We start from the raw sequence: 26,810 nt of genomic DNA, 5'->3' as shown, positions 1-26,810 counted from the left end.
CTGGCCCTCACTGCCCCCACACTGGAACACAGTGACCAGTGGCACGCACACACACACACACAAACACAAACACAAGCACATGTAAAGACACTGACTAACACCCAACAAACACAATATTAACACTAGCAAACACACCAGGACAAACTGTATGGACACTGGTAAACACACCACTACCACAGCACTGACATTTGGACACTATCAAACATATCACAACGCCAGTGCTAATTTATGTAGCGGTGGACACGCCATAACCGCCACAGCGCTAACATATGGACACAGGCAAACAACACACCATAACCACAGCGCTAATTTATGTACTGTGGCCAACACACCATAAGCATAAGCACTAACACATGTACACACATGTACACACATGTACACAGCAGGGCTGCAGCTAACAATTATTTTCATAGTCGGTTGATCTGTCGATTAGCTTCTCGTTTCGTGACGGCGTGAAAGAGAGGCCACAAACTATTCATGGCTAGATATTTGCGGCGCTCCATTCTGGTCATGTGAATGTTTGAATGCTATCCATTACAGGCGCAGCGACATGGACTACGGTGACCTCTAAAGACCTCACCAGCAGCCGCAGCAGCATGAGAGGATTCTGTACAGTCATGACTGTGAGACTGTCACCAGGTCACGCCCCTCTGCAACACTCCCGACTCACTACGCTTACAGCAACCAGTGAGTCATTCTCAAAGCAACACCTCTCATCATTCCTTCCAATAAAGAGGTCACTATAAAAAAATAAGAGAAGACTTCCTGCTCTCACACTGCCCTCATTTGTTACTTGAACAGTAAACAAAGCACAGTTTGTCTCACTATCTCACTGAAAAAAAATTAAAGGAGAGCCCTTTTTTGTGGTATGTGGCAATCAATGGAGGTATTGCATTAGGTAGAGTTTTAGAACAGGAATCTGATCACTAAGATTCTGCTGTAGATTCTTTTCTCCAGAACTACTTCTGGCTCCGTTTCAACTCACCTTCCCAAGGTTCTTCTCCACTTTACGGAAGCACTTGTTGAGGGACAGGTTGTGGCGCACCGAGTTCTTCCAGCCAGTGGGGGCGCTGGAGAAGTAGGGGAAGTGCTCGAGGATCCAGCCGTAGATGTCCTTGACGGGGAGCGACTTGCTGGGCGACTGCTCGATGGCCATGTAGATGAGCAGCGAGAACGAGAAGGGCGGCTTGGACTTGACCGAGTCCCGCTCCCCGCCGTGGCCGGCGCCCCCCGCGGACGACGAGGACGCGGACGCCAGCGGCCCGAGCGCCGGCTCGCCCTCGATGTCGAAGAGCGGGCTGCTGCCGCCGCCGGGCGCCGCTTCGCCGCCGGGCCCGCCCAGCGTGAAGTTCTGCAGCAGGTTCTCGTGGAGCCAGTTGAGGTTGGTCAGCTCCTCGTCGGCCGCCGCCTGGTCCAGTCGCGTGGCCAGCGGGCTGGACGCGCCGCACTGGGCCTCGGGCAGGGTGCCCGCGCCGCCCCACGGGGCCTGCCTCCCCGCACGCTCCTCCGCCACCACCCCAGGGCTCTCGGCTTTCTTATCCGGAGACATCCCGATGATTGGACCCATTAAACCAAGACGGTCTGCAGGAGCACAGGAGAGCACAGAACACAATTCATGACAGTGGCAACTTCAAGAGCTGGGAGCATACAACTGCACAACAAGGCATTTTGTTCTTAGGCAGAGGTGGAAAAATCCAGTTTCAGAAAGTCAAAGTCCTACCACATATCTGTGCCAACCATTCATTTATTTTTTTTTATTTTTTTTAAGTATATTTTTTGGGCTTTTATGCCTTTAATGATAGGACAGTTGAGAGAGACAGGAAGTGAGTGGGAGAGAGCGTTGGGGTGGGATCCGGAAAGGACCACGGGGCGGGAATCGAACCCGGGTCGCCGGCATGCGGTGCAGGTGCCCCAGCCAGTTGCGCCACGGCTGGGGCCCCAACCATTTATTTAAACCAGCTGATTCTAATTAGCACAACTCTTCAGCCAGGTAGAGCAGCTAATTGATGAGATCACCTCTGCTAAGTGCAAAGGTAGAACCAATACATGATCGGACTTTCACTCACTGAAGCTGGAGTTTTCCACCTCTGTTCTTAAGGGCACTGAAAACATGATTTGCATTGGACAAGCTAAGGTAACTGAGTAGGGGGCGACACTCCTGTTATGACTTGGTATCAGTGACATTTGCTCTTAGCCATCCCATTCTGCCCCCCCTCCCTGTCCCTTTGGCCCTACTGCACTTCACCATCTGAGAAGCATCTGATGGAGAGTCTCCTCGCTCCACTCCCCCCCCCCCCACCCCCTTCTGGTGCTCCAGTCTGAAGCAGACGGCTCTCTTTGAGGAGTCCTGCTCGAGTGGCCCGGGATGACTCTCTCTTGCGCTCGCGTGGCCTCTCATCGCCGCCTACCTCGTTTCTCGAGTCTCCGCGCAGCTGCTCGTTAGCCCCTGACGAGCATGAAACGAGCCGCCGTAACCGAGAGGCCGTAACCAAGAGGAGTGGGGTGGGTGGGGGGGAGGCTGAGAGATGGAGGGGGGGGGGGTGCTTCACATTAATGGAGGAGTTTCCAGAGGCAAGCCTCGTTCTCTCTCTCTCTCTCTCTCTCTCTCTCTCTCTCTCTCTCTCTCTCTCTCTCTCTCTCTCTCTCTCTCTCTCTCTCTCTCTCTCTCTCTCTCTCTCTCTCTCTCTCTCTCTCTCTCCCTCTCCCTCTCCCTCTCCCTCTCCCTCTCCCTCTCCCTCTCCCTCTCCCTCTCCCTCTCACTCTCCCTCTCACTCTCCCTCTCCGTCTCCACTGTACGAGTAAGAGAGGTCAGCCAACTGCCTCTGGGTGAGGAGAGGAGAAAGACCTCCTCGGCACGGAGAGCAAGGGATCAGAGGACAGCCAGTGAGAAGATGGGATTTAGAAAACAGACGCAGGCCAGCTGACGCAGTTCACGTCTAGGTGCGAAGTGAATGAGGCTAAATAAGGGGGAGTGCTTGACAGTCTGAATGCGGCCGGCAGCCTTGGCTAATTTTAAGCCATTAAGTCATTACAGACAAAAGGGGCGCCCATTCATAGAAGGGTTATTCTGCAGGAGATCACTGGCATTCCTCAGCACTGCACCTCAGAAAAGTCAAAATAATGATGTAGCACTTAAGTGCACAAAGCCAACCAAGTCATACTGTTGCTTGTATTATCTCACAAGGCAGAAGAAATAAGAATAAGCGAGCGAGATTAACTGAGAAAAAAATTGTGAAATAGGGTAAAAAAAAAGGAAGGAGAAAAGAGAATGATAGAGAGAGGGGGAAAGAGATGAATGGATGAATAGAGCGAAAGAAAGAGCTGTTGGTCAAATGAACCGGCAGCACAGTGAGATGCCCCTCCTGTCTGCTCACACCAAGCTGTAATCTATGCCCTGCATGTCACCATGACAACCATGCTGTCACTTCAATTAAGGGGGGGAAGCAGAGAGACAGAGAGGGAAAAAAAGAGAGAGGAAGAGAGAGAGAGAGAGAGAGAGAGAGAGAGAGAGAGAGCGAACCACAAACAGACACTCGGTGACAGACAGCAGCGAGTGAGCTAAGGGGTCCTCCACCCTGCCCTCATTCTGACTATCAGCATCCACACCTCCCTGAATGCTCACCCAGCCAGCCAAGCGGGCAGGCCACCCCCTCACTGGCACACCCAGCATGGGCACCAGACGTCCCTGTCTGGGCTGGATTTGGGGGAGGGTGGGGGAGGGGGGTGGGGGGGGTGGCACGGGCACACATTTTGAATCTCGGGAAGGCTTTTTTTCACTGGCTTTTCAATGCATAACTGGGTCACACTAAGGACGCAACCTACTGCATGCTAGAGGGAACAAGAGGGAGAAAGGAGAGAGAGAGAGAGAAAGAGAGAGAGAGAGACAGACCAGGGACACGGAGAGAAAAAGAAAACGAGAGGGGTGCAGGAGACAGTGAGAAAAATGGACAAGACCGAGAGCGTGAGAGAGAGACAGAGAGAGAGAGAGGTACACCTAGACTCCCACCGCCGTCTCCTGTTTCCCTGCCAACGTTTCGACCGTCTCCTGTTTCCCTGCCAACGTTTCGAGCCGATGGCCCGACTGAGAGTCTTAAACCACTGGAGGGAAAGGCAGAGCTCTGGGGAAGGTTTGCAGCCCGGACTACATACAGTACACTCTGGCAGACACTAGATACACTCAGACAGGGAGCAGGAAGGGCCTGAGGCTTCCAGGACGGCTGGCCCCAGGGGATAGGGGGAAAGAGTGTCTGCCTTTAGAGAAGGAGCGCCCATTGAAATCAATGCACTGAGGCCTGAGAGAGGCAGAGGAAGGGAAAGAGAGAGAGAGAGAGAGAGAGAGAGTGAGAGAAAGAGAGAGACGGCGAGAGAGAGAGAGAGAGAGAGAGAGAGAGCGAGAGATGGTAAGTGCAAGAAGTGAGAGGAGCCATGGAAACAGTATTTTAATAAATAAGTCGTCCTGAGCCTACGATGAATCACAACTCTCAGAAAAAAGGAGCGATCAGACATGTCAGGCAGCAACAGAACTGCCCGATTTCGTTAAAGCGATGCTCCACCAGAGCTTCCCTCAGACATGGAACAAAAAAAAAAAAAAACTCTCACACTCTCTCTCACACACACACACACACAGAGAACAAACCACAGTCAATCTCTCTCTACAGGGGTAGACATGGCTGCATCTCAGCTCCAGCACAGAGAAAGAGACATCATCCGTCTCCGCGGAGCTTCTGCGCATCAGCGGTGTGTGTGTGTGTGTGTGTGTGTGTGTGTCTCGGTAGAGTAGCGCGCTCGATGTCAAAATGTGACAACGTATGACTAACTGGTGAGACGCGCGCGTGCGCTCAAGTTTACAAGCATGACTAAGTGTCTGACTTTATTAGCAGCATATTCTCATCAGGCTGGCGAGAATAGGTGATCGTGAAAGACTGTCACAGAATCTTAACCTTAACACACATACACAAACACACATGTACACACACACACACACACACAATCGCACAAATGAGCGATATGAGCGCCGCCTCCCTGTGTATCCAACAGCTGCTAAGCAACCAGCGCGGGGTATATTAAATCCCGATTAGCGACATAAAACCCCCTCACCTTGGCTCATCCACACAGGCCCTGACATATTAACACGTGTCGAGCCAGGGGTAGAGCAGAGCTCTCTGCCCATTCAAAACACACACACACACACACACACACACACACACACACACACACACACACACACACACACACACACACACACACACACACACACACACACACACACACACACACACACACACACACGCGGCATTTGAATGGGCACGAGATGAAGAAGGCCGGGCCGTCTGCGGAGAGCGGCAAAGTGCTTTTTACGCGATTACCGCCAGTCAATTATCAGCTTTGTTATGATTATCGTCATTATCATCGCTCTTATCAAAAGGCATCAAAGCGGGCGCCGCCGCCCGACAGCCACACCATAATGGGCCACTTGTGACAGAGAGCAAAAGAGTGGTAGCGGGTGGGCTTCGGGTAGGGGAGAGCAGTGAGCTGATGAAGGAGACGAGGAGCGAGCGACACACACACACACACACACACACGCACACACACACACACACACGCACACACGCACACACACACACGCTGCATCTGGCGCCCCATGCTTGTGGGGGGGGGGAACAAAAGAACTGGAGACACTAAACGACGATCCTTTTAGCTCGGCTCCTCTTCAGCGGCAGGTTCAAGCGTACGTAACAAAAAAAAAGGGGGACAAGTGCCAAAAAAAATGTGCCCACATGCTTTAATTGTCTCATTTAAGACATTAGAACTCATTACTGGGTGGTGCCAATTAATCAGTGACAGGATCTACTTATGAGCTGAGCCATCATATCCGATAACACACACGGAGGGAAAGTCAGAGACGCGAGAGTGAGGGATCGAGGCACACCGGCAGATAAAAAGAGCATGCGCGAGAGAGCAAGAGTGACAAGTCAGCGAGAGAGTGAGAGAGAGGACAATAGTGAGAAAAGAAAGACAAAGAGACAATGACAGATACAGACAGATGGAGAGACAGATAGAGGAACTGTCAGACTGAAAATGAAAGTGGTGGAAAAGTAACCTCCGACACAACATGGAGACAAAAAAAAAATCATCAGCAGGTATATTATAGTGAGAGAGACAGACAGACAGAGACAGATAGAGAGAGAGAGAGAGAGAGAGAGAGAGAGAGAGCGACGGAGAGAGAGAGGTTTGAGAAAGTCACACAGACAGAGACATGGAGACAGTGAGCACACAACGCACAGCGCAGCCTACAGAAAGTTCTCCAGCCCTCACAAGGTTATCATAACAGGGGCGTTGGACTGGATGCGCGGCGGTAGCAGCAGCAGCGGCGGCGGCGACCCCGGCTCCCCACAGAGCGGGTGTGATTCCAGTCTGCTGCAGCGAGAGCAGATAATGGAGCGAGATCAATACTGTCTAGAAGTGCTGAGGCTAGCGATACGCCGCGTAGCTCGCTCGCCCGCCCGCCCGCCCCAACAGCAGCCCTGACCTAACACAACACACAAGGACGGAGAGAGACAGTGACAGAGAGGGAGAGGGAGCGAGAGAGAGGGAGAGAGTGAGAGAGTGAGATAGAGAGAGAGAGGAAAAGGAGAAAGAACTGTCAGGACTAAGGGAAAAAAAGCGCTAAACTTTGAAAACTTTGAGCGAGTTTAAATAACACTCCCTTTTGAAAACCGTAACCACACTTAGTCATAACCTCACGCACACGCGCGTAGGTTCACAAATTCACAAGGCAAAACACACTAAGTGAGCTGAAGTGACGTACTCCTCTGCAACGACGTGCTTTTCTCCCCAATCAACACGAACCTAACAAAACAACAAAAAAAAAACAACACTTCCCCTGCAACAGAGAAACAATAACTGCTACTCACATTCCAGTGTGGTATCTTTATCATCTCAGCGGTGGACTACGCAGGCTTTGTGTCTGGAGCTGGTTACCTTTGGCCCAGGTCAACAGAATGGTGTGCGTGGTGGTTTCACGTTGACCCGCGAGGTCAGATTCTGCGCGCTCTTCTCTCCTCGACTGGTTATGTAAACGTCACACCGAGCAGACTCAGATACTCGCTCGTAGGTCGCCTGACACTGACACGAAGAGAAGCTTTACCCCCCCCCCCCCCCCCCCCATCTTACCCCCACCCGCCATGTCACAGTTAGGGACTGAATATAGCAACCACCCAACTACCACCCCACCCCCCAACACACGCATACAAACCACCACCCCAAGGCCAAACTTGTGCGTGTTCAACCCTAGATAAACAAGCCTGCTGATTTCGAAGAACTTCCAGCGCACGCATGCCCGCTGCTGAGGCACCCAGGGCAGTTGTGCCAGCTGAACAGGGTCTTGGCACCGGACGAGGACTGCAGGAGGTTATGTGACTCACCAGGAGGGCCACAACAACCACCCCCCCCCCCCCCCCACCCCCCTCCAACCCCCCCAACATGTGCTAAATGGGACAACTAGGGGCCCTGGTCAACAACACCAAACACTTGGACGGAAAGGTCGAGCGACACCCTGTGACAAAACTATTTGGAGCCTCATTATTCACGACGCCAGACACATAATCAACAGAGAGCCTTTGGTTTTTTCCCTCACCCCTCACATTTATCTAATGGCAGCCCCTTGAGTTAGCCGGCACTAAAATAGCCCTCCTGCTTGCATTGAGGAATGGGGCCTTCTCTGCATCTGCAGCATGGGCAAAACAGGCCAGCCAGCAAGCTGACATTACATTCAGGCCCAGTGCGCTCCCCCCCCCCTTCGCTCACAATAGAAAAAAAAAGAAGAAGAAAGAAAAAAAAAAAAAGCTGTTGTTTTAACTTTTATCTCACTGCACAATACGGCGAGGGTGTTCCAGAGCGGCTGAAAAACAAGAGGAAACGTCAAGCATATCTTTGAGGAAGTTCAATTTTCCCCCCCCAAGTGAGTGTTTGTTTTGTCTTTCAAATACTCCCCCCCCCCCCTTTCTTTCAAACAAGTAAACCCTCCCCTCTAAGCACCTCATGGAGACTGATTGAGCGTGTTGGCCTGCGTACTGATCCGGCGGGAGGAGACCTGCCCCCTCAAACAGGGCTCCATTTACTCCGAGGGGGGGATTTTCTGGTAATTCTTCCTAAAAGCACTATAGCTTCTCTTTGGACGAGTCCACTGGCTGCATTCCAGACCCGGCTAATACATGGGAAACGAGTGGACTCTGAAAACGCTCGCACAAGTCCCACTTAGCCATAGACCCTGCAATTTACCCCTGAAAAAGAACAAATGCAATTCAAATGCTTCTATGCCACGGAAACGTGTGATACGTTAGCACACGCACCATGCGTATGCATCCTGAAAGATGATGAAAGTCATCTTGGGGCGAGCTCACAGCTGAGAATAGAGGCTTCCAGGCTCTGAGGTCAGGAATGTGGAGGGTTTCAGGCGGGCTGCGTGCCTCGGAGCGGTGTGCTTCTGGGACACAAGCAGCTCTCCAGCAGAGGCAGAACGGGTGCCGCTTACACACACAGCGAGAGCACTGCAAAGCTGTCAACACACACACATGGGCCGCGCGTGCGCGCTCGCGCCCGTACACACACACAAACACACACACACACACACACACACACACACACACACACACACACACACACACACACACACACACACACACACACACACACACACACACACACACACACACACACACACACACACACACACACACTAGAAGAAGCTGTGCTCAACACACATGTGAGGAGAAGGTTGAAAAAGTAGATCCTCCGAGCTGTGAAACCACCAACTTTCCCTCACTGTCGAGCACGCCCCGAGCCTAGTAATCAGAGCGTGACACACCGACGCACCTGCTCGAGCCTCCCCGCTCTCATCGTCTGACTAAAACGTGTGTCACACAGGCAAGTGTTGCATCCTGCTACGCCCCAAACTGATGCGTTCTAATATAGAGCGATTGCGATAGCATATAGTCCCAGCAGCGGCCTCTCCTTTTAGAGCTCGGGATTTAGGGATTAAGGGCAGAATTCAATACAGGCGCAGTACGTCTCAAAACATGTCGCTGGAAAAACAACAGCCTTTTCGAATCCCATCAAACTTGTTTAACTGACTGCCGCGAAGACAGCTGAGCGCGAGATGTGCGTGTGTGAGCGCGGTGTTTTCATTTCTGAAAATGCCACCGTCTGAATGGCTGCCAAACTGATTCTATTCAAAGAAAGATGAATCAAATTGAACAAAACTTCCTAGCCTATAATTGAGAGATGGCACAGGCAATGGGGGAAAATGTGGCAATTCAACAAATTGCTTGTTTTAGCAGTTGTTTGTTGTCCATCGCAGCATCTTCCCCCTGGTGGTTACATGTAATTTTCTGTGGTGAGGGGTGGGGTGGATGTGTAGGGGTCTCCTCCACCACCACCACCATATCCCGGCCATTCCCCTCCTGACCTGCATCACCCACGCTAGCAAGTGAGGCAGTCCGCTGTCACACTGCCATCTCAATTAAACAAACCCCGTTCACTCGGCCAAGCGCGGCCCAAACAAAGAGCCATTGTTGCCTGTGACATAAGGCGCAGTCTAGGTCCTCTCCCTTGCGCTTTCTCCCCTCTCTCTCTCTCTCTCTCGCTCTCTCTCAATCAAGCCAACGGCCACATTAGCATTGCTTACAATGGGAGAGAGTGAGAGCGCTGCCTGCTAGCACACATCTTAAATCCTCTCGGCCAGTGCTCAGACAGGGGGAGGGATGCGCACGGAAAAAGGGAGGGAAACGGAGGGAGAGGGGATGGGAGGGGTCCGGGGCAGAGTTGTGACAGGCTGCGAGAGAGGCTCAATGCACAGGGACTGTGACCAATTCGGAGATGCAAAAACACACACTATGAAGTCGCCTCACGGGCGCCACCGAACAAGCTGACCCTCCTCACGCTCGCCATACAAAAGACCCATGTGACTGGGAAAAACACCAATAAACTAAACACACACACACACACACGCGCTAAGCATACACACACACACAGAAAGACACACACACACGCACACACACACACACGGACACGGACATGGACACACACACATCAAAGAGGACCGCTCACAGGAAATCAAACTCAAACAGCCCCCATAATCAATGAGGAGTCAGTAACACAGTGAACTTTCACTGTGATGATGAAGAGCAAAACAAAAAAATATCAGATCCAAAATGACATGTGCTCTTTAGCAGGAAGGAGGGTGAGGTTGAGGGGTGGGGGGGGCTAGAGCAGTGCAAAATTTGCAACCCAAATTCAGAGCACAGCCACCTATATTGAATTACAGCACGCTGATGTCACGTAACCAAGACAACTGAAGCGTTGCAAGCTCATGGGGATGTCCCTCCCCCTGGTCCGTTGCTCTGGGCGAAAAAATATATAATGGGGATGAAGGGGGGGGGGGGGCGGGCTAGACGATGAAAAATGTGTGCAGCTGCAGTCATTAAGAGCAGTCACCTCCCAACAAAGGCCAGATAATATCAGCAGATGAGCGCTGGGGCCTTGATGGAGGCAGAACAGAGGCTGCAGTTTAGGCTCAGAGTGGTCACCAGAGAAACCTGACATGGACGTCAGGAGACACCACTTGCGTTACGCCCACCCGCATCTTCAACACACAGCTCACCACTGTGGTTCGTCAAATAAAGCACCACAACTATTTTATGAAAATTCTTTTCATTTTTCTACTTTCTTTGTATAAAAAAAACTCATCCAATTTCTCCCCAATAACATGGTAGAGACAGGTTTCTTTGTTCAAATTCTGTGGTGGCACCTCAGCGATGAAAACAGACTTCAAAAGAACGATCCCCAATCCAGTGGCTCGACTGTCTGTCAAAACCTAGACACAGGTGCATCTGCAGAAATGTGGCGGCTTTGTCGCATCCCTCCACAAGCACTTCTCAGATTAACAGATTTTAAAAAAGTGGGAACAAATAAAAAATAAAAAAACAGATAGCCATACAGCATAGGTCAGACAAATTAAACTACAACAACAAAACATGTTTCTCATGAGGTAAACAATAAGTCTTCCCGTCAATAAAATTTGTCACGTAAAGACATAAATGACAACTCATCGCCCAGAAATGCAATAAAATGCCTAAATAGTGTTTCCATTCTTCCTCCTGAAAGGACACTATTCATCTATGCATCCACACATAAACAAGGTATAGCCTGAGAACGTTACATCTGAGGGCAATGTGACGATTGACGGAGGCAGGCAGGGGGGGAAAAAAATTCTCTCCAAGATTTCCCGTTAACTAAATCAAGCAAAGAGGGGTTAGAGAGGTCAGCGGCGCCACTTCCCCTGGAGTGAAACGGGAGGCTGTTCCCTCCTCCTGTAGGCTCATCTCATTTTTCAATGCCAACAACACAAGAATGGCTGCAAACCAGCAGCCTCCCCCAGCAGTACCAGTCCCCCCCCCCCCCCCAAAAAAAAACACTCCACATTCTGACCAGTGGACACTTCCCCATGCTGCCCCGAAGTGCTAATTGCTTTTAAAGGGCACTGATCCTCCCCACTGCTTTGGAAGGGGACAGAATGAAGAGAGGCGTTGCAATCTCGAGTCATTGAGTGGCCAGGTTCTCAAGCAATTAACTTTCCCAACCAACCACTCCAGCGAGAGAGAGAGAGAGACAGGCTAAGCAGGCATGCTGTAGCGACCTCCAAATGATGAGGTGGCCTTCCAAGGGTGCACTGAGGCACCCAGATGTGGATGGCTACAGGCTTTCGACCTGCGGGTCTTGCCGACCCCCTTAACTCACCCCCCCTCCCCGCCCCCCATTCCAGAAATTGCATGACTTGCCATATTGCACGTGAGGCAAAAACCTAGCGCAATTGATGCTCCTGTGCTGCTTACCCAATTAACCTTGCTCTCTCAAGCTCTGGTGGAAGCGACCCCGTTTTGCTTATGACAGCTTTTTTCCCCTGTCTTCTGAGGTTGTAAAGGTCTAAAGGTCTGTGGCAATGAAAAGCGTGTGGCTGTTAACAATGTTTTGCACGGGGCCATTCCCATGACTCAACCCCTGTTAAGGGTGAATCTTGAGTTGAGGAATGATCTGAAATAATTACACCGACGGCGTCACAGCATTTGCATGTGAACATAATATGTGCATGAGTGCACGCGTGCACATGCACACTCTCGTGCACACACACACAGAGAAAGCCCAGCAGATGGTTTGAAGACTTCACACAACACACAAACACAGGGACTGCCCAGGGCCTGAATTTCTGGCAGTAAAAAGGACGACAGGTTGATCATTTGGGTTTCTCCTCTTTTATCTCTGCTCTCCTCTGTTTGCCGTTTATCTGGAGCAGAGTTGTCAGCAAACAACATCTGTTGAATGAAACAGGATAACTGGGGCCATCTCTTCTGCCATTAGCCTCACCCCCACCCTGCTCCACCCCTGTCAAACCAACTAGACAACGGAATGACAAAGAGGCAGTTTCATTCAAACGTTGCTTAGTATCTAGGGCAATCCTGTAAATCCATTCCATAAGGACTACTATATTCCCTCTGTTTCCCCCAGTGAACCCAGCCATTAACCTTTTGGACTTTGAGATTCATATACTGTATCAGTTATATCAGGAAACCTTACAGGGTTGGCAGTGGTTGGGCTGGGAGTGTTGAATTAGTAAACACAACTTAACTGAACAAATACACAGTGGCAATCATACAAAAAAGAGAAACTAATTGTAATAGTGTGCTGTTATGATGACGTGTCATACGCCTACATTGCACATATTAACTTTGTAATCATTGCCATTTCTCAAATACATTCTGTATGGTAATAATAGTAACTGACAAAACAGGATGCCAATGTCTTAACAGATTTCATAACAGATAGAGCTGGGGCCTACTGAAACATTGCAGTGGTGACATTATGGTCCAGTCCAATCGTGCTATGGCCAGCAGCTCTAAATTTGTGGCGATTGCTGGTAACTTCAGAGACTTGCGTTTGATCAATGCCTTTCCGTGCGTTGTTTGAAAGTTATCAGTGTAACAGATTGCAGGTCAAGGGTCATCTGCCTAAACCAGGGAGGGGAAAAGCAACTGCTACAATGACTACAATGACATGTGGAAATCGAGCATTATCCTCAACGAGAATATTTTAAAACTACCACCATTGGTCATCGATTCAACAGTTTTTTCGACCTGCATTAAATTAAATGAATTCAATTCAATATGCTTCGAAAATGACAAATCATACATCGAGATCATTTATAAACGAGTAGCAGGGTGTCCTTGTGCATGCAAGCCTGAGCTTATAGATATCGATAACCTGTGTACAACACACTCCATGAAAATTAGATAGCGCATCAAATTGGTACTGAGGCGAGCCAAATCCCTGACATTTTCCTTGGAGAAACTACTCCAAACACGTGATTTTCTCGTAGGAGAAAGAACCATCCTCTAAATCGTCATGGCAAGGGCATCGTCAAAGTTGTTGTGACCGAATCCCCGTGGTTAAAAACAACACGTCCACAACAGCCACATCCTGACGAAATCAGTCCCATAAATTCGCATTTCTGCCCGACCACATAGGCTACTAGCTACAAAGTTGCCCCAGTTTGGCTCCAGTGGGCAGCTGAGCTGGTTACATTGTCAGTTTTATAACACCAGATGCACCACACATCTGTCGGGCTTGGATTAGACGAGAAGACATTTCAAACAGTTCAAACAGGGCGCTGTGCAAGACGAACAATTTGAAAGACGAAAAAGTCCAAGTATGCAAGTTACTGAAGGATGTCTCACAGTTCAAATGACCATTACTGATAAGCCTTGGTATTTGGGTGTGCACGACCAATGATTACGGGAAAGCCTAACGTTACTTATTTCACCTGAAACAGTTCAGCACGCTGCGCTTGGCGAGCCAGTTACGCGTTGGGTAGGTAAGACATGCTAAAAAATCTGACACATGAAATGTGTTGAAGCAGCAACTTTACTGTCCGTTACAACTGGCTTGCATTAGAGCGAGGAGACAACCACACGAACACTCACATGAGTCAACGCATTCGTGCTTTCCGCCACCACTACTGACCACAAAAGAAGTTTTCCTTCGCTAGCAGCACCACAGCTAACTAGCTACGACCGACGAACCACATGGACACTTCGGAAAAGTGCTTTATTTTCACTTGTTTGTTATGCAAACGTAAAACAATGGATACTCAACTACATTGCCCATGTGTTACTTTAGAGAAATCTTTAAATGTAACATCAAGGCACTGCCTTGAATAAGAGAAATGCAGGAAATGTCCGTCCGGGCTACCATGCTTGCTACAACGACAGAACTGGTTACGTTATTATGAGTCAGTTTTCCCCTTAGCACTAGCGTACAACTACAAAAATGTGTTTGGTTTACTGACTTCAAAACTATACATTAAAAACAATGGTTTATGTACTTACATTCATACACGCTGTGCCTGTGAAGCAATGTAATTCAGGTTGTGTACTCAGTGTGCTCTCGTTTAGATGCCTGTCTGCTTGGACTGAATCAGAGAGCAGCAGCTGCTTCCTCCATCCGCGCGGCGAACAGATCACGCCGCTCTAGCCGCACGGCAACGCTACCAAACCCTGCGCCGTCGCCAAGGCAACAGACCTACTTCAGCCAATCAAACCCCCTCCCCTCTGACATCCCCCTGGCAACTGCCGCAGCACAGCACAACTACTGGTGAAATGTTCACTGCACGCCATTACGGCTCAATTATACATTTCTCCCGTGATAGTGTTTCAGTTGTTTTAGAGATGTAAAATAATAATTCATTAAACAAATGTGGACTGCCCTATGCATTGCAAATGTATGTAAGTGGATGCGATGATAGACTTAATAGTAGGTCTACAACATTTGCTCATTTTGGATTTAACTAATATAAAATAATGTAATAAGATTGATGACAATCACTCGTTTTTTGTTCCACGTACGTTTGTTGCTGGGGAATCCATTAGGATAACCACAGCCTAGGCCTACGTGTGACGTCAAGAGCGTTTAATCCAAGCATTTCCATTTACTCCTTTATGTAATCTTACTGCTGAAAATGGGTAAACCCAGTTTTGAAGCCTTATGTCAGACCGCCTGGACTTCTCACTGTCTTTCGAAACAAAACCATTGATGTGTAAAAGGAAAACAAATAATCTTCTTCAGGCAAAAATAAATAGAAAGAAAGATTGCACACAAACATAGGCTATTCCATTGTTGTTTTTATAGACTGAGGCAGATATTTTTCTATTTTACACATTCTTGCGTTGGCCTTACTGGTGTGGAGCATCTGTGATTTCACACTAAACTGTCACTTCAACAGGAGAGTGATATGTGACTGTGTAGCCTATAGCCTACCCAGCTGTCCAGTGGAGTCAAAAACACAGCTGGTAACCCAATATTGTGCCTCCTGATTTCTCCTTATTTTTTCTAAATTATCCAATTTTTGAAGTTTTCACCAATTCGCTAGAAGTCAGCAGCAAATGAAATACCATGACATTTAGCCTATGCTGCCACTTTGTTGTGGCTTTCTCAGTTTGCACACACCCTGTTTTACCAGAAGTTACATTTTGTTGTTGAACAGGTTTAACTGGGTTTGGACAGTGTCTACAGAGTTGACTTCAGTAGGCTAAATGAAGCTTAGAAGAATTTTCTCAGGAGGCCTGCAGGTGCTTTTGTTTGCACATACCGGTAGGCCTGTGTGACATTTTGTGTGCCCAGATGTAGGCCATGCATGTCTGTATAATGTAAAATCAAACTTCTGGGTCACATTTGTCTCACTAAGATCTATTTGTGTGTGAATGAATGTCAATAGGAACATGTGTGTCTGATACTGTTTATTTGATGAAAATATAATAATAAAAAAAAATATATAGGCTATATATTGAGATTTGAAGTAATTGGAAAAAAAACTTGCTTTATGTTTATGGCATTCACCTCTTTTGTTCAATTTGCTTAGTGCCTTCACAATGTTATTGCAGTAGCCTACCTGGCAAGATAGCACCATTGTGTGTAAGGCACTTCCACTGTCACTCTCCGGATCATTCCATCAGAGAGATGAAACTGCAGCGCCAGCAGATGAGGGAGAAGGACAAGACACAGTGATCGCCGTGGCAACAGTGGTTAAGGTGTCATCAGAAAGAAAGGCATTGCCGCTGTACCTGCCCTCTTCAATGCAGCCCTATTCAGACCAAAACAGGAATTCGGGTGAACAAGTGGTCAATAAAGATACGGCCCATCTGTTCTGTCACTGTGAGGACGGAGGCATGAACAGAGAAGCCTGTTTGTGTTTGATAGCAGAAAGGCAAAGAGAACAGACTGGAATTGCATAGTGCATTGAAATGGATGTCCTAAATGAACAGAACCTTTGAACAAATGTCCAATTACAATTGGATATAGGCTATTGTTCAGCATTACAGGTGTCCGCAGTGAGTTGGACTGGAGAAGTTTCAAATCAAATAGACTCGCAAATGGAGTGAATGAATGAAAGAATGAATGAAAGAATGAATGAAGATATTGACTGCCAGGAGAGCCCATCTTTTCTTGAGGAGCAGTCCCTCTTTTCTATGGGCCAGCTCGTGAGCAGGTCAGTGTGTGTGTGTGTGTGTGTGTGTGTGTATGTGTGTGTGTGTGTGTGTGTGTGTGTGTGTGTGTGTGTGTGTGTGTGTGTGTGTGTGTGTGTGTGTGTGTGTGTGTGTGTGTGTGTGTGTGTGTGTGTGTGTGTGTGTGTGTGTGTGTGTGTGTGTGTGTGTGTGTGGAGTGGGCGGGCTGTGGTGGTGCTGTGGTCAGGTGCCCCTGCTGCTTTAATGGTCCATAAATCAGAGCTGGACTGGCTGCGCTGACGCCACCCCACTGAGACCCTCTGATGCGGAAAATGAATCAGGCTGTTTTAACGGGAGCGCCAGCACCGGGGATCGCACACACAAGCACACACACGTGCACACGCACACACACACAAAGACACACACACACACACACACACACACACACACACACACACACACACACATATTCACTTCTCTCTGTCCGTGCTCGATAGATAAGACACACTCTCAAATAATACAGGAATACACACAGATCCACGGACGACACACGCACGCACGCACACACACACACACACACACACACACACACACACACACACACACACACTGCACTTCAAGCTTGTAAAACACTTCATTACTGACAAGTTGTGTTTGTTCGCTCGCTCTCATTATCGTTTGCCTATTGGCTCTGCTAGCCTTGGAGTGAGAACACAGGCACTGCTACCCACCCTCCACATACAGACACACACACTCTCTCTCTCTCTCCCCTTCAAACACACTCACTCACAACACAGTCACTCACAAACACATACTGTATATCAATGATACACTTCTTTTAACAACTAAGTCATGAATCAAAACAGCCTTTTAATGTGGTTGTTAGATGAAAACAATCATTTAGAAAACCAGTTTTCCTCCCCACAGATAATGTGTCTTTGTCCAATACTTTGAGGTAATTATGTACAATGCATTTTAGGAGTTTTTTCTGTATGAGTAAAAGATGTGAAATTCTGCCATGGTGGTTCAGAGATTTATTTTTTTCTTGCATTCTTTAATCACAAGGAATGTCCATTTAATCCTTCCATGCAGGGATGTAACTGAGATCCCAACAGGGAGTGATTGTGAAAGTGATTGCATTTCAAGATTGTCTGGCCTCGGTTTGCTAGGATGATGTTTCTGTGTGTGTGTGTGTGTGTGTATGTGTGTGTGTGTGTGTGTGTGTGTGTTGTCTGCATGATGCATGTATTCCCCTGCCACTCACATGCACTCATCCACACTCTGACATTACCACTTGCCTGTCCATCCATCTCTCTGGACAGGTGAGGGTTATATTGCCCATCAGCTGTCTTCAGCATCTTCTGAGTCTGAGCTCTATCGAATGGCCATTGTGTTTGCTTTGGAAAACAGACACAAAGGCCTACATCCACCCATGCATTTCAATATAAATTCATGCTTTTTTTTTTTTTTTTTTTTTAAAGCAAAATTGGATATGGAAATGAAATACTCTTGCTTCAAGGTCTCTATTTTGGTCAAAGTATGATATACATCTACTGGAGGTTTTGTACACAAAGGTGCTCTAATTTTATTTAGTGTGCCCTTGGAATCACAAATAGTGTTATAGAGTAGCGTGTACTGAAATTGAAAGCACAGCTCTGATGTGTTACGAGCTGCCAGGTACACACCAACCACTCCTCACCTCTCCAGCGGGGTCCATTTCCATAGATAAAGGTCTCAGGGTTGTCAGACTGGGTAAACAGGCGCTATTTGCATTTACCCACTGGCAAGAGCTTCAAAGCTACCAAGCGTAATGACATGTCAGGACACAAATGAGTGCTCTACCTCCCGATTCAACTGTTTTGGATATTTTATGTTTCTTTTGGATATTTCATATTTCATGGGGTTTTTTTTCCACTTGTAGAATTATTATTAGACTAAAATCATGGTAATTTGAGAGACCCTTTTATTGTATTATCACGTTCCATTCCACATGAGATATTGTGGGACTGACAGTTAGATCGAACATCTCATGCAATCCTAAATAGCCAAAACCTTGTGGATGTATATAACCCCAAAAGCCATCAAGTACCGCAGACCAGGATCATGGCCATGTTTGAACTGACTGACTCTCTCTCTCTCTCTCTCTCTCTCTCTCTCTCTCTCTCGATCCTATCAACAGCCCCACTGTTTCTCTTCGTAAAGAGTGGACTGATATCCCCGGGCAGCCCACAGCCCACAGAGAGCAATATTAAACAACGCTGTCGAGTGTGTTTGCTTACAGAAGCACCTTGTTTGAAAGGCCTTTGTGAGTGTCGGGGCCTTATGAATTGTGTCAACAGGCCTCGGTTCTCCCTTATCTGTAGGCTGATAGAGGTCCTTCTCAATGCTGGTGCAATAAAATGCTCAATGAGAGCAGACTAAGAGGACACACTATGAGCCAGTCCTCCTATTAAGGGCAATTTCACATCGATTTGACCTACTTAGTCAGATTAAAAATAAACAGTGCTATGATAATGACTTCTCAGTTTTTTTCTCCTCAAAAAACAAAATCATGAACCTATGATGCGGGCAAGTGCACAGCATTAAAAGAATAAAAGACTTTAATAAGCCCGCTTCAGTCTTTGAAGGCCAGGGTGTGAAACTGAGCACTTCATTTTGTGACTGCGAGGCATGACCTGTTGCTTATCACATTCATTTGTTGTGCGGTGGGAAACTCACACTACATTTTCTGGTGAAGCCCTAGAGTCTCTGTTGCAATCGAAGGCCATTCAGATACTGGCTCAGGAAATCTGAGACACACAAGAAAAGCATAAAGAATGAGGAAGAAAGAGTTTAAGAGCTAGGAATCTGTTATTCACCATTCACCATGTGTGTGTGTGTGTGTGTGGTGTGTGTATGAGAGAGAAAGTGTGTGTTTGTTTGTTTGTGTAATTCAACTATTGTAAATTTAACCATCATCTGATGATGCCATTCACAGAATGTGACTCACCCTGAAAGTAGTTGAGCTTTAACCACACATGTTGTAAATGCATTATATCTCATTTCCAAAGGTTAACTCCTGTGATTTGTGTTGTTTGATCTTCTGTCAATGAGATCATGGAGTGAGGACATGTTCATTTCAAGTTTCAAGGGTAAATAAACTATATCACATTTTACTATTATTATATCATTATTATTATAGGTGGTGACCCTAATCTACTGTGCAAGAGACACCATTAACCAACTTTTACAACCCAAAGAAGCTGTGTGAGGCAATTATGTGCAACGCAGTTCTGAGCATTAGTTGACTTTTTATCTCAAGTCTTTCAAACTCTTGGCTATTTTTCTTTAAATGATCCACTGTCATTAGGCCACTAAAACTGCATCGCTCCAGAGTGTGTCCCTAACAAAAGACCTCACAAACAGCTCTGCAACACAATACAGCACTTGCAGGGCCGATTAAATTAGCCCATTGATCCTGCAGTAGTTTATGGCCCCTGTAAATTATGTTTTTCGCCAGTAATGACTGCCCCCATGCAGGCAAATGAACACCTCTGGAAGTCAATTACCTGAAAAGATCAACTGTGAAAAAAAGAGAGCGGGGGGGAGGAGACACTTTACTCATTGATGAGACTCCTTTTATCTTCTCCACCATTCATTTTAAAGATGCAAGCTCTGCTCTGCTGTAGCACAGAGGCAACAACAAAATATGTCCTCGTCTTGCCTTGCGGCGGGACCCCTGTGGCGCACTTTAAAGTTATGCTACTACTCGGGAGCCGTCTTCCCCTAAATGGGAGCTCTGAAGCCACACAGTTTTAAATGGCAGCAGTCGGTCAGAGCAACACTGATTACTTTGTGCACTCGACCCTCCTCCACCACCGACCCCCCCCCCCCCCCCCCTCACACGCTACTTCTCACCGCCACCCACCCCCCACCCTTCTGCCTCCAGCATAAGAACACTGTTGTCTTGGGGGACAATCGAGATGTTGTGCCTGGCAATGTCATCTGGCACCATCAGCCCTGGCGTGGGCAGGGGAACATGCGAAGGCAGCCCATTGTCTCAGCAACCAGCACCCAACCCCATATGCAAGAATAATAACACTGGGTAAACGTATACGAGCGCATGTGTTTGTGCATGTAGAACCGTGACTCATTTTACATTTTACATTCTAGAATGCAATTTAGAATGCAAATCTGCAGTGTAGTGAGGTGCTGTGTTCTCTCACGCGCAGGGAGAATGACAATACAAGACTGCGTATAGAATACAAGAGTCAGATTCATTTGCATGATCAATACAAGATGCCCAAGGGATTTTGGGATTTTTATGTCCAACATTAAACTTGTGATAGAGCACAAGATGTAAATACTGACTGAATAAGATAAAGAGTTTAAAAAGCATGAAAGAGCCCTGCTGTTCTGCTCCCTGCTCTCTCTCTCTCTCTCTCTCTCTCTCTCTCTCTCTGTGGTCTCAGTGGGCCGTGGGCACTAAGGGAGGACTAAGGGGACCCTGGCTGTGCGTGGAGGGCGTGAGTCCCGCTGCTGCTGTGTGTGTGTGTGTGTGTGTGTGTGTGTGAGAGAGAGAGAGAGAGAGAGAGAGAGAGAGAGAGAGAGGAGCTGCACTTGAGCGTGTGCTCCTCTCTCGCCGCCTGGCTGAGCCCGGGCTAATGAAGCGAGGACTGTGCGTGGCCGCAGGTTAGCCTGGGCCCCATGTTCCTACGCAACCACCACTGAACGGGAGGTGTTCAGGCGAGGCAGAGAGAGAGGGAGAGGGAGAGAGAGAGAGAGAGAGAGAGAGAGAGAGAGAGAGAGAGAGAGAAAGAGAGAGAGTGGAGCTGTTGCAGACACCCATGTCTGGGCTGCTCTTCTCCTGCCTCCCTCGGCCCCATCCCCGCCCCACACTCCCCCTTCCCCTCCTCTTGCCTGGTTCATCCTTTCTTCCCACATTTCCACATGGCCCCACTGTTGTCCTGTGGCGTCTCTCTCTCTCTCTCTTGTGGGCTTTTGCTGAGTTGTACTTTGCCATTTCTGCTTCTCCTGCCCCGGGAGTGAGCAACAACTCCGTCCATTTTGCTCCGCCACCCGTTGGGGGCTGTTTCTCTGTTTCTCATCCATTAGTTAATGTCTTCACATTTGCCATCATGATTTTCAGGGCGATTTGCTGAAGCACGAAGGCATGAATGCGTTACACCACAAACAAAACACGATCAATGTGGATTAAATGAGCTGACTACAACAGTAGGAACGCTGTGGTTTTCCTCCAGCGCACCGATGCACACACAGTTGGGAGCAGTTAGCAAACACCGTCTGTTTCTCTGTGGGATCTGTTTATTCAAAAGTGTAGCAATCATTACCAATCAGAACAATGACTACTTAGGTTTTATATTGATGATGTAGTGTACGTGTGTACTGTCATATTTATTAGGAGACTAACTTAAATCTGACTTTGCTTCCTTACACAGAATTGGCACATTAACAGATGATTTTGAATGCTTTGAAATGAGAGTTTAAACAGGTAGTTTGCCGCTCTGATTGGTGTTCTAACCTTTCAGATTACTATCTGATTAATTTGCTGTGATCAGGGTATGGAATAGTGCGTGTCATTGTATGTGTTTGTGTGTGTGTGTGTGTGTGTTTGTGTTTTGACGCTGACAGGTCATAAAACCAGGAGGCAACAAGTGTGGTTCTATTCTTAGCTGTGGTGAGAGCGGCCGCAGTGCTGGGTGGCTCTCGCCTGCTCCTGAGCAGCACAGACCGGAGAAGGTGTGACTTCCCCCTGCGCCAGATCCCACTGTGCTGGATCACACCACACCCAGCTGCAGGGCCAGTGGGGCCCATTGGCCATCTGTCCACAACCAGCAGCAACGGGCACCGGCCCCAAGCGCACGGTGAGAGGAGGAGGCAGTAAAAACGTGGCTACTGTGTGTGTGTGTGTGTGTGTGTGGGTGGGTGTCTGTGTCTGTGGGTGTGTGTATGTATATGTGTGTGTGTGTGTGTGTGTGTGTGTATGCGGGTGTGTGTAGATGTGTGTGTGTGTGTGTGTGTGTGTGTGTGTGTGTGTGTGTGTGTATGTGTGTGTGTATGCGGGTGTGTGTAGATGTGTGTGTGTGTGTGTGCGTGTGCATGCAGGCGTGTGTGTGTGTGGGGGCAGGGGTTAGAATCAGGCTTGGAGCAGGGTGTGTTAGGGTGGGGTGTGGAGGGTTGGCTTGCTTTGTATGATCACAGAGCTGTTTTCACTCGCTCCTAGCAACGGCCTCCCACTTCCTCGGGTTTGGATGGCAGGGTCCTTATGGCTGGTGCGCAAGCTTCCCTCCACTCCTCCCTCTCTCCCTCCCTCTCTCACTCCCTTCATACACTCTCTCTCTATCTGTCCTATTTATGGTAATGAGCCATCTGCCCTTGCTCTGACAGCCGCCCAAACAGGGAGGGCGTTGGGAGGCCAGGTCCAGGCTGGCGGGACACAAGGGCACAGTGAGCGACTGCTTCTGTCCATTACCTCTGGTGGTGGTGGCGGAGGCGACGCACGCTGAAGAGAGCCACTCAGATGTAAGGAATGAGGAAGACTGGTAGTAGAGGTGACCCAAAAGTCACGTGCACACAGAGAGAGAGAGACAGAGATAGATAGACAGAGAGAGAGAGAGAGTGTGTAAGAGAGGGAGTGAGGATGACTGTGAGTGTTTGTGTGTGTGTGTGTGTGTGTGTGTGTGTGTGTGTGTGTGTGTGTGAGAGAGAGAGAGAGTTCCCTCCACCTGTGTTCAGTCACCTGCTGGCCTAACTGTCATTAAGACAGCCATCATCACAGACTACCACCAATCTAATCACACTGGACGATGAAAGGTAAGCAGCTGTTCACACACACACACACACACACACACACACACACACACACACACACACACACACACACACACACACACACACACACACACACACACACACACACACACACACACAGTAAACAGGAAGAGAAAGAGAAAGAGAGAGTCCACCATAATATCATGGTTTCAAAAAGTCCCTAGGATGGAATTGAACACATCTAAAATATTACCCATATAGTGACCCGTCCCTTGTTGGATGCCGTTTAAGTTACAATAAAAAAGGTTCACGTGATACAATAGCCTAGTGGCTAATGTCCAGGGTGAGTGACCTGAGATGACCCCAGTAACTTTCGTATGTCGGGTGAAAGAGCACTGACCCTTCAGACGGACATCCTCCATGAGTTTATGACTACTTGCCTATATCTCAGGGCAGATGGCCTTTTGGGGTGAGGGGGAAGCCACTGGGGTGCACACAAAGACTATTATGACACACATAAACTCAGAGGTGTCAGAGTTAATGAGTAGCAGGAACTCTAGAGTTACAGAATTACTAAAGCGATCAGTATTAAATGTTTTGAGACCAGCTATTGTGGAGCCTAAACCAAATACAAAGTTTGGCAAGACATACAAGTTTATCAGCCATATAGTTAATTGACATGCCCATTATTTTGAAAAGTTCCTCCTAGATCGCAAAGTTGGGAGCTACTTATTGCCTTTATGCATAGGCTTCTGGTTTCTAGGTAAAACTTTCAGGAATATAGTCTATTCCTGAATTTAAAAAATAAATAAATAAATAAAATCTGAGGACAAATGTGACACAGCTAAATGCTGTGTGAAAGACTGGTAGTGACATGAGAGAGATAACTGTGCAGTTTGAGCAGTTGCACTCTGCAAACAAGGGAACTTCAACTCACTGCCACAGACCGAAAACATCCTTGTCTATGTCACCCAGTGGCCTCCATGGCCTTGTGGTCTCACAAAGATCACACTGGACCATGGAGTGTGATAATCACACAATAAACAGTGGGTGCCACCTCCACCACATCCTCCTCATATGACATGACTCCTGTGCTGATGTTTGACATTTGTGACCTGGACACATGCCTAAGATGACTGGGTAAAAGCGTTGCCATGGCAGCAATTCCGATCACAGAGATGTTACGATAAAACAGAGTGGCGGTAGGCTAGTTATATATATGGAAGGATTTTATGTGCAAACACTGTATAACACATTGCTGTGAATGGTTGAGAATGTTACAGGAAACATTTTGCTAGAGTAGCCTAAATATTGATTCACCTAGCTGGGTGGTTATGGCAACTGAAGCATTGCACAATTATCTCCTTATTAGTTGTATTCACAGCCACACAGCAATTATACACACATGGTCAAAGACATTTGGTTTTGCCTGAAGGCCTTTAAATTGTGATTAAGAGAAATGAAATCTAAACTGCTACAACAAATCATGAGCCTAAGGTATTGCCAGAGGCATGATCAAGATCTTGGCCTTTAAATCAAACAACCCACACATGTTCGCACAATTCTTCATCTTAGTGGTCATGTTTTGGAACAATAACTTTCAGTTCTTCTTTACTCAAACATGGGAAGTTTTTTCTTCTGACAGTTGTCATTTGGCCACATCCTGCTGTATGTGTGCAATCCCACGCTTGTATGCATGCGTTTGTATGTTCGTGTACACTCACCCACAGACAGACAGACAGACAGACAGACAGACAAACACACAGACACACAGACACACACACACACCTCCTCTGCTCTGATGCCATTGTGTCATTACCCACTACAACTTTTTTATGAGGCTCTCATTATCTCTGGAAAATAAACATGCCTAAACATTTTTCTAACGACTGTGTAAGCATACAAACTCAAGTAACAGTGTCACCTTTAGGATAATGCCAATGTCAATGGTTTTTTTTTATCTTTTTTTTTAACTACAACCATTCAAGCCGTAACTTTCCGTGTTTTGTTTCAAAGAATATTACATATATATGAAATGGTTAAACCTCATTGAACAGCCAAAGTTGTTGTTATGTCTTTCCAGATTACATTAGTGCCCACATATAGGGCACTAGATTACATTGTTACATTATGACATCTAGTGGCAAGATTGAGAATCACAACTAGAGAACAACGCAGTGGAGCATAATGACCTCACTGACCTTTGCAGAGGGAACATGCAAATGCATAAGGCATATGTATGTGCTTTTATCATTTCCTGGGGCTTGTAACTTTAAAGTAGTTACCATGTGTGTGTGTCTTACACCTGCCAATCACATATAAATCCATACCATAATTTATTAATAAAATCATTATTTTTATTTGTGCGAGCAAATCATTGAGATCAACATCTATTCATTAAATCAATCATTATTATGTTGCTGCATCAGCAGCAATATCAGAGCCAAAGAATTTCATATGATCAAGAGGATACAAGCATGACCACCATTATTGATACCAACACCAGTGAGGGAACATCACTGCATAACGGAATTAATGGATTTCTGTGATCAAGTGATCAAGTGAGTATTACAGACAGGGAATGTTCATCTATAGGCTATTATGGTATATCTGAAATTATGCAACAGTTTTCCAGAGAAACAATAAACAATATAGGTCAACATTATCCAAATAAACAGTGGGTCTAGCAAAACACTATTGCTGTCAATAAAATAAAAACGCAACATTGCTAAGTATGTTAAGTATTTAAAATGAGGGTGTTTGATAAATTTTCACATGTAAAAGATGAAGTTCAGAGGCTTTGTCTGAAGTTTGTATTTTATTGACTCCACAAAGAAAGATGTGTCAACCTGCCTAATACTCATCCAAACTCTAAATAATTCAGGAAGGAACATGTAAATCATGATATTATGTTCATCAGTGTGGACGAAGTCGGCATGTTTTTATTGGCAAATACAGACAAAAGCTAAGCTACTAAGACTGTATATAATGTCTATATTCATATTTACACACACATTGAGGACTTTTCATTCTTAAAAAGAGTGTCTTTCTCTCAAATATCTCAACACTCTGGAAATGTGGTCTATTTGACAGGGGAGAGCAAAAAGGGCACAGTCAGTAAGCTTTTCAAACCCATTGTCTGACAAAAAACACTATAATTCACTTACACACTAACATTCAGTCATTTCTAGTAGTCATTTCAGGTCAGAGTAGTAGGCCTACATGTGGGTTGAGGGTCGCATGCCATGCCATCCACCAAAGTTACGCTGCTAAATCAGCTGATCCACATTATGTGAACCTTTGCTGTCAAATGGCAGACATTCTTTGAGCTAATTTCAGGTTTTCAGTATGGCTTTGAAATATGAGCATATTTTCTTGTCTAACGTGTTATAACAAGATAAACAGCAGCTTATTTCGTTCAACACCTGCCTAATTGTACATGAACAAAGCACACTCAACAACACTATCTCGAGTAGACCCTGTGAATGT

The 26,810-nt window shown here is 47.1% G+C and overlaps 1 protein-coding gene across 2 annotated transcripts in view; it reads right to left on the bottom strand.

Moving 5' to 3' along the window:
- foxn2a (forkhead box N2a) overlaps positions 1-14,560 on the bottom strand; it is a 25,593-nt gene extending 11,033 nt beyond the window's left edge. The window contains exons 1-2 of one of the 2 annotated variants that reach the window (XM_062519580.1): positions 14,439-14,560; positions 986-1,581 (exon numbers count right to left, since the gene is read on the bottom strand). In XM_062519580.1, coding sequence (XP_062375564.1) covers positions 986-1,567 — 582 coding nt within the window. In that variant the 5' untranslated portion in view covers positions 1,568-1,581; positions 14,439-14,560. Of the gene's footprint in view, positions 1-985; positions 1,582-6,914; positions 7,124-14,438 lie in introns of those variants that run through there. The other variant, XM_062519579.1, reaches the window with a different exon arrangement.
- Between the last annotated feature and the right edge of the window lie 12,250 nt (positions 14,561-26,810).

Source organism: Sardina pilchardus, chromosome 18 (genome assembly GCF_963854185.1).
Source record: "Sardina pilchardus chromosome 18, fSarPil1.1, whole genome shotgun sequence".
Taxonomy (NCBI): Eukaryota; Metazoa; Chordata; class Actinopteri; order Clupeiformes; family Clupeidae; genus Sardina; species Sardina pilchardus.
The sequence above is the reverse complement of the archived record's forward strand: the minus strand, read 5'-3'. Positions and strand labels throughout refer to the sequence as shown.